At 42.0% G+C, this 9091-nt stretch overlaps 1 protein-coding gene across 1 annotated transcript; it reads right to left on the minus strand.

Moving 5' to 3' along the window:
• Positions 1-4868: 4868 nt before the first annotated feature.
• LOC146960371 (cleavage and polyadenylation specificity factor subunit 3-like) lies at positions 4869-6281 on the minus strand. The gene is made up of 2 exons (XM_085772436.1): positions 6130-6281; positions 4869-5099 (listed from the first exon to the last, which is right to left on the minus strand). The coding sequence occupies exons 1-2, from the start codon at positions 6268-6270 to the stop codon at positions 4869-4871; spliced, it is 372 nt and encodes a 123-aa protein (XP_085628562.1). The 5' UTR covers positions 6271-6281.
• Between the last annotated feature and the right edge of the window lie 2810 nt (positions 6282-9091).

Here is a 9091-nt window from a genome sequence, read left to right on the forward strand (position 1 = left end):
ATTGCTGATTGGTACAGAAGAGCCTCCTCCGTCATGACGTCATTTTACGTGTCTTAGCCAATCACAGGTCAGGATGAAGACATCCTAAATGCATTGAGTCAATGGAAGAAGATCCCGCCCCGAGGCCAGTTAGGGAAGTAAAAATCTTGCCACCTCCGTAGAGCCCCCACCTTCCTGCTCCCTGCTCCTCACACAGCCTGCTCTGTCTCCTGAGCCTGCTGGCGGCGCAGTTGAGCCGTTTTAAGTGGATTTTCTTCCAAAAAACAAACTTTTTTTATGATAAAATACATATATAATATTTTATAAATTATACTGAGATTTGGTAATGATTTATTTCAACCAGTTACTCTTTCTTAAATAAAAAATAAATTTTCCTTTTGCCTCTCAAAAATAGAGGAGGACCAACCTCCTCTGCCTCAATGGACCAGCCTCCTCTGATATATATATACTGACTAGATGCCGCGTTCCTAGGCAACTCTATTGAGTGGAATGCGTCAACGCGGCGGCCATCTTGGTCCGGGGAAAGCCGTGTCTAATGCTGCGTTCGATTGCACTCGGAACTCGGAAAGATCCCGGTTGGAAATTCCGACTTCCGAGGTAAATGCGTTTCATTGCGCAACCTCGGAAAACATGGCCGGCCACAATAAGCTCATATCTTTCGAGCATCAAAAAGTACTGCTGGGGAAGAACATTAGCTGCTTGGGGGAGAGAGAGAAATAGAAACGCCACTTCTACAACACACAGTCTTGAACTCACCAGAGAGGGGAATCCTGCATGTGTCACAGCGAGCCGTGCAGATTCAACTCTTGCTGCAGTACGCATGGAACTAGGCTATATTCCCTTTTCCACAACTTCTCCCTTCTAGGTTGGAAAATAAATAGCCTAAATAAATAAATACCTCTCGCGGTGTGCGACGCCATATTGCTGTGACGTAATTCCGACCGACTCGGGCTGCTTGGATCCCATCCGAGTTCCCGAGTCGGAGTTCCGACTTCAAGGGCCGTTCTATTGCATTTTTCCGAGTTGGAGGTCGGATCTTTCCGAGTTCCGAGTGCAATCGAACGCAGCATACTTACTGCACTAGTCAACAGAGGCAGACGTCTATCAACCATTAAAATCGCCATAACTCACCTAATATTCAACCGATTTTCAAGCCGTTTGGTTTATTATAAATGTCAGACATATATTTATGATACAACAACAACAAAAAATCTTTGAAAATTTTTTATAATTTTTGTTTTTATGTATTAAACATACACTTACATACTCAGACACACACCCACATGCATAAACCAGGGATTCCCGCAGCGCTTTCCTGTTAAGGCGGCCGCCTTAACAACAAAGAGCTGCCGCCTAAACTAACGTCTTAAAAAAAAAAAATGTAGCGATTTCTAGACCTTAAACGCACCGCTTCCATGTGACGTAATGTACGTATCTGCTGATGCCCATCTGCTGCAGCGGGGCAGCACGCAGCAGGTGACAGAGGAGGAGGGATAGTTAAGTTCGTGAATCAGAGCCGTAGCTGGACAACTTTATCGCTGCACAGCGACCGCGCGCACCGTTGCACGTCGCTCCAAGAGCCCGGTGCGTCCTGTCTGCAGCGGAGACACGGCCACTGAGAGGCTGAGTGACGGGACCGTTCCTGTAGGAACGCGCCTTTTAATGAATCAAACCAAACACCCTGAACAGTACGAGAGGGAGAGACGACTGCAGCAGTTAAAACGGAAGCTCCTTGTCCCAGCATGTCGCCCACTCCGTCCGTGGCCGACGTCTTTTAAAACAGTGTTTCCCAACCTTGGGGTCGGGACCCCACGTGGGGTCGCCTGAGATTCAAATGAGGTCGCCTGAAATGTCTAGTAGCCTAATTGATGAATTAAAAAAAAATCTGACCAAGAAAGTTTAGGAACCACTGTTTGAAAAGACACTCGGGTTTTTTTGGAATGTACTTGCATAGATCTTTCAGCACTCACAATGGGCCGATATAAATGAAAAACTTTATTTAACTTCTAAAAAAAAATAGCTTTGATGTAGCTAAGCTACTTTTGTCATTTTATTGTAGCGTAGCTTGCTACATTTCTCTGGTGGGTAGCTTCAGTGTAGTGAAGCTTCATTTCATGTAGAGTAACTTGTAGCTTAGCTCACTACATTTTCCAAGTAGCTTGCCCAACACTGTCTCACACACATACACACCACAGAGAAGCGCGCATACATAACAGCAGCGCGCGTTGAAAGCGATCGATCCGCTCGCGCCCCCCCCCCCCCCGTCAACAGATCCGCGCCGCCGCCGCCCCCCCCCCCCCCGTCGACAGGTCAGACACCACCTTAACTAACAATTTTTCTGGGGGAAACACTGATAAACACACTGAAATTTGTTTTACAAGGGTCTGACCGGTCTGACTGCTGGTCAGACGTTTATTATGTCTATGGTCAGAGACCCCGGACCAAGATGGCGGCCGTGTTGACGTACGCTGAGAAGCAGAACACGGCATCTAGTCAGTATATACTATATCTATGCTACTGCAGGAGGAGGAGGAGGAGGAAGAAGAGGAGGAGGAAGAAGAGGAGGAGAAGGAAGAGGAGGAGAAGGGGGAGGAGTTAGAGGACGAAGGGGGCGGAGCCAACTCACCTGCGAGGCTGCGAGGCTGCGCAGCTGCGTGACGAGCAGAGAGATCGGTCCAGTGAACGGGATCGCCTGAGTCTGCTTCACCGTTCCCATGGCGAGGTCGGTGTAGTCTGAGGAGGAAGAGGAAGAGGAGGAGGAGGAGAGGAGGAGGAGGAGGAGGAGGAGGAGGAGGAGAGGAAGAGGGGGAGGAGGAGGAGGAGGAGGAAGGAGAGGAGTAGTATTTCTTCTCTCTTTCTGCTCGTCTTTTTTCTTCCTACTATCTTTTTCTTTCTTTGCCTTTTTTGTTTCTTTTCTTTCTCTCTTTTTTCTTTGTTTCTTTCCTTCTGATTATTTCTTTCTTGTGTTTTCTTTCAATCTTTCATTGTCTTTCTTTCCTCCTCTTTCTCTCTTTTTCTTCATTTCCTTCCCTCTTTTTTCCTTTAGTATTTCTAAGTATTTCTTCTTTCTTTTTTCTTCCTACTATCTTTTTCTTTCTTTGCCCCTTTTGTTTCTTTTCTTTCTCTCTATTTTCTTTCCTTTTGATTATTTCTTTCTTTTTTTTTTTTTTAAAGTATATTTTTTGGCTTTTCATGCCTTTATTTGATAGGACAGTTGAGAGTGTGACAGGAAATGGGAGGCAGAGAGGGGGGGAATGACATGCAGGATAGGGCCACCCGACGCGGGACTCGAACCGGGGCCGCCTGCAGCGAGGACTATAGCCTCAACACATGGGGCGGGTGCTCTACCAACTGAGCTAAACACCGCCCCTTGATTATTTCTTTCTTGATCTTCCTTTTTTCCTGTTTCTTTTCTTTCTCTCTTTCTTTATCTTCCCTCTTTCTTTTTTCTTCGTTTCTTTCCTTCTGATTATTATTTTCTTGGTCTTCCTTTCTTGAATTTCAATCTTTCATTGTCTTTCTTTCCACCTCTTCCTCTCTTTTTCTTTCTTTCCTTCACTCTTTCTTTCTTTCCTTCCTTACTTCTTTCTTTCTTTCTTTCTTTCTTTCTATCAACCAACCAACCAACCAACCAATCAGTCCAGATGTTGAGGTTTACTTTCTGTGACAGAAGCAGCTTGAAACATTTGATGACAGATCAAAAACATTAAACATTCATCAATTATAATAAGTGTTTGACAATACACACACACACTAGGGATGCAACGGTTCTCGGTAAAATACCGAACCGTTCGGTACGGCCTGCACGGTGCAATACGCTCTTGGACCGCGGTATTTCAGATTCAGCTTCCATCAGCTCTTACTGCTTTACAGGCAGCTGTGCCGTGTATGTGTGTGCCTGGCCGTTTAAGGCGAAAGCCCGCCCCCGCCAGTCGATGTCCAATCACTGTTGAGCCTCCACACACTCACAGTGACTCCCCCCCTGCAACTGAAAGTGCAGCTCACACACAGAAGAGGGGGAAAAAAAAAAAAAAAGAAAACAAACAGGCGGCAGCATGAGCGGTCGCTAATCGCGGGGAAAATTAATTAGTTATTAGCGCGATTTAGCACATTTAGCTTTTATTAGAGTTCCAGCAGGACTCTGTCCATGCACACTGCACGTGTGTGGTCGCGTGTCCGCGCGCGATAGAGAGACCGAGGTCGAGCAGGAGTTGACTGACAGGGATGAGAGGTGGTGAAAGGCTGTTTAAAAAAAACACAATAGACTAACTCCTTCTTTCCCAGTGAGAGACTGTGGCTGCAGCATAGTGACGTCTTCCATGACGGCAATATAGCGCGATCTCTGTTTGAAAGCTGCTTCAGATTGTTCACCTACTGAAAGACTAAAGGAGTGTGCAGAGGGAGGAGCTAGGGGCTGTTCACTGACAGTTCAGGTGTGTGTGTGTGTGTGTGTGTGTGTGTGTGTGTGTGTGTGTGAGTGTGAGTGAGAGAGATAGAGGAGAGCTGTATTAGAAATATTAAAAATAACAAACATTATTTTGGGAGAAAAAAAAAGTTCTCTGCACAAAACACATACCGAAACCGTACCGAGAACCGTGGCCAAAAACCGAGGTACATATCGTACCGTGGGCTACCTGTACCGTTGCACCCCTAACACACACACACACACACACACACACACACAGTCTCACAGACACACACACACACGCAGACTGACTGGAGAGGTCGGACGGCGTCAGGATGTGGTAACTGAAGTTTCTCTTCACCAGGATCCCAGAGACTCTCTGACCCTGAGAGCACTTCTCATCCGCCAGCACGCCCATCACCTGCAGCACAGCACAGCGGAGCAGAGCAAAGCATGCTGGGAGTTAACAACACGGCCCACACCAATACAACAACACAACAACAACACACACACACACACACACACACACAGACACACACACCTTGGCCAGTTTCTCTCCTCTGAAGTTCAGCGTCACGGCTTCAGTGTTTCGCGGGTTGTGGACTTCGATGTGAACCTCGTCGTTGTCTTCGTACTCTCGGATCAGAGCCGCCTTCAGCCGGGCCATCTCGTTCTGCTCGCCGTGCACCAGGATCTGCACATGCACACACACACACACACACACACACACACACACACACACACACAAACTGCATTAAGGTGGGACACTGCAGGTGAATAGGGAAAAAAAATAAACCAACAGATTTCACCATGAAACTTCCCAAGTTTATCACTTACATTAAGACAAATATTTTTTGTATTACAAGTTTTGTCAAGTTTTATGTTTAAATATGTAAATGAGGCAATATCTGATGAAATATGCGCTAATTTGCATACATTTCCAGAACCGAAATCTGAACAATGGATAAAGAACCTTTCAAAATTCTTGTTTTATTTTGTTGACATATCAGAGTCAGAAGTTTTTACAGAGGAGGATTTTGGATATGTCTTTGTATCACTCTGTAAATGAGAAAATACTGTCACCAGCCCTAAAAATTCAAATATCGCCATGTTTTTATGAATAAAATGTTGTATAAATCAGGCTGTGAATGATATATCAACAATCCCCTCTGGAAAAACCTTCAGAATATAGACAGGAATCAAACTGGAAGGTTTGGTGTCTGTAAGTGCTGCTGAAGTGGAGATTTCTAGCTCAAGAGTCTGAGGAAAAACTCATTTTGAGAAAACGGCCTTTAAAGATTTGTACTGTAAAATTCCATAGATCATTAATGTGAATCGCACTTTTACGATTGGTTGCGGATACGGAGGAAACGACAGTTTTTGGATCCACATAATTGTTCAGGAGAGAGAGGGAGCTTTACAGTGATACCTGACATAACTTTTGGTGAATTTAGGAGAAATCTACTGATGAGAGAGACAAAATGAAGTAAAATAAAAAACCTTAATGTGGATTTTCTACCATTTCTTTCCACTTTTCTGAGAGAAAAATATCCCAAAATCTCAAAATTGATCAGTGCATGAAAAAACTGTGTTTTTGCCTGTTAGTGTGTCGCAATAAACCCAAAGGATCCAGGAACATCGCTTTGTGGATTTAATTAAATAGTGTGGATTTAAATAGTGTGTGTCTGTGTGTGTGTGTGTCTGTGTGTGTGTGTTGTTTTTACCACGTGCGGCGGTTTGAGCGCCCGGATGAACTCGCTGGTCTGCTGGTAGTCGGTGTGAGCGGAGAAGGAGATGTAGTCGACCGACATCTTGAGAGGAAGCTTCTGTCCCGACATGGTGGCGATCTCATCAGGCTCCGTCATGATGTGCTGCAACACACATACACACACATATTACACACATACACTAATGTATGTAATGACACTAATGTATATTGTTCAGGGGAGGATTTGAAGGAAGTGCTGAGGACAGTAGAAGTAGAGTTGTTTCAGCTAAAAAAATGGTTTGATATTAATAAGTTATCATTAAATGAAAAGAAACAAAATGTATGTGTGTTTAGCGGTGCTAGGACCAATTGTGAAGTAAAAATTAAAATTAAATCAAGTGGAAATCGGATAGGAGTATATGAAACTAAGTTTTTGGGAGTAATTATTGATCATAAACTGTGTTGGAAGCCTCATATAGAATATATCAAGGGAAAAATATCCAAATCCATTGCCATTCTTTATAAAACAAGGGACATGTTGAATAAGAAATGTCTGCATATTTTATATTATTCTCTTATATTTCCATATTTGACATACTGCGTTGAAGTTTGGGGAAATGTTTATAAAACAAACATAGACCCTATAATCAAGCTTCAAAAAAGAGTTATTAGAATAATAAACAAAGAGTGCTATTGTGAACCTACCAACCCACTATTTTTAAGATCTAATGCATTAAAATTTTCAGATATTGTGTTCCTAAAGACAATGGAAATCATTTTTCGAGTAAAGAACAACAGCCTTCCAGCTTGTATCCTTCAGTTATTTAAATTAAGAAAAGGAAACTATAATTTAAGAGGATTATTGGATTTTTGAAATGTGTAAAGTGAGAACTAATATAAAATACAAATGCGTTTCAGTCTTAGGAGTTAAAATGTGGAATAAGCTCAGTGATGAGTTGAAGACATGTAGTTCTTTGTTGAGTTTTAAGGAAAGCCTTGAAATGTGAAATAATGAAAAAAATTATAAAATACAGTAATGAATTATTTTCATCTTATTATTGTGGACTGCTGACATTCTAGGTAATTTAATTTCATAGAGTGTAAAGGATAGGCAAATATAAGCCTTGGGCTTCAGCCTATTCCCTTTTCGGTCACTGTATGATATTTTCTTTTTTTTGTGTGTGTGTGTGTGGTTGCAATTGTGTATAATATGTTTTGGCTAAACTGTTCACACAAAATGGTCGATTTTGATGTTGGTGTTGTATGACCGAAATAAACAAATTTCAATTCAATTCAATTCAACATACACACACACACACACAGTACATTAAATAACCTGTGTGAAAAGTTTAATCATTTAAAATAATATAAATATATTATTAAAAGTTAAATCCCAGCAGCACTTGAACGCAACACGACACACTCTTCTGATCGGTCCTATGTCGTTAACACAGGCGTCTGTCACAGATTCAGATTCTTGTTACGCAGCCACATTAAACTCAACATTATCAATAAAACTGACCGGACTGATCCAATACTGGGAATATCTATCGATGCCGATCAATAATATAATTTAAATAAGAGTCTTATTTTATTCAGATACACACACTGTAAAAGATCTTGTTTCAGCAATTACACTGTTCTCAGTCAGAGTTATTTGTGTTGCTGTTCTTGCCATCGCAGTTATTATCACCAAACTGTAAGATACCGATTAAAGGAGAAGTTATGAATAAAGAAAGATGCATTTGGGGCAGACAAACTAATTTTACAGCTGTTATTGTCTATTTTTATTTATTGCTGTGATTGTTTGTTTTATTTCACTCTCTCACTCTCTGTTGTTCTTAACTTGTCTCCAAAAGTGAACACAGACCTGACACAGGGTATCTGCAGGTTTCAGCAAGTCAAATTTAAGACTTTTTAAGACCTTTTTAATGCCACCTTGAATGAAATTTAAGACCAAAAAAAAAAAAAAAATCCTATAAATATAGGCTAAGCAATGGTTGGGGATCCCACTGTACTACAACCTCAATGACAATCAGTCAAGTTTACTTATTGTCTGTTATTAATAAACAAACTGATAATCAATACAAAAACTAGAAAAAAGCACCAAGGAAGAAAGGAAGGAGTCCGGCACGCGACTGACACTGAAATCACTCACATCAACTTTTACTCAAGGGACAATGGAAAAATTAGCAGAGTTATTGAAATGATACCCGACCAACAATGACAAAACCACTGTAGGAGGGCATACAGGTGCATCTCAATGAATTCAGGAATAAATGTAGACAAAATGTATAGAAAAAAGTTTAAAAAAGCATTTTTAATATGGAAATGTTTTGCTTTCTGATAAGTTGTCCATGCAGCCAGATGCGCCGCGGACATTTCTCACGAAAAAAACAAACAAACAACAAACCCGAATGCGCGCCGCCAAGGTCCGCTCGGACCGCGGCCCACTCGGGCCAACAGGTCCGCTCTTCTCTTCTTTTTTTTTTTTGTCCAACGTCAAACGACGGCAGGAGACCCAACCGCGATTTGGCTAATCCACTGCCGTCCAGAAAGACTGTCACGGTTCCGGCTCATAACAGAGCCAGTCTAATTGACAATATTAGAAGTTCTCTGCTCAAGAACGCGCAGGCAGGGCCAGGGTTGCCATGATAGAATGAAAAATAATCCCCCACAATATTACTTTTTTTTCCTTCACTAATTAGCGAGAGTGAATACCGAGAGCAGCATTAGTAAACCACAACAAAAACACGTGTAGACCTTTTTTCCCCCCCCTCATTTTTCCCAATGACGGAAATTCCGTCCGTGGCGACGGAAGAAACTTTAATCCATGAATTATAAAGAAACCCTTGACTACTGTAATTTAAGACCATCTTAGAAATTTCTGATAAATTTAATACTTTTAAAGGCCGTTATTTTGTAGATTACATGAATTTTAAGACTTTTTAAGGGACTTTTTAAAGGATCCGCGGATA

This window comes from Trachurus japonicus, unplaced genomic scaffold (genome assembly GCF_045865225.1).
Source record: "Trachurus japonicus isolate A0001 unplaced genomic scaffold, Traja_1.0 AP030458.1".
Lineage (NCBI taxonomy): Eukaryota > Metazoa > Chordata > Actinopteri > Carangiformes > Carangidae > Trachurus > Trachurus japonicus.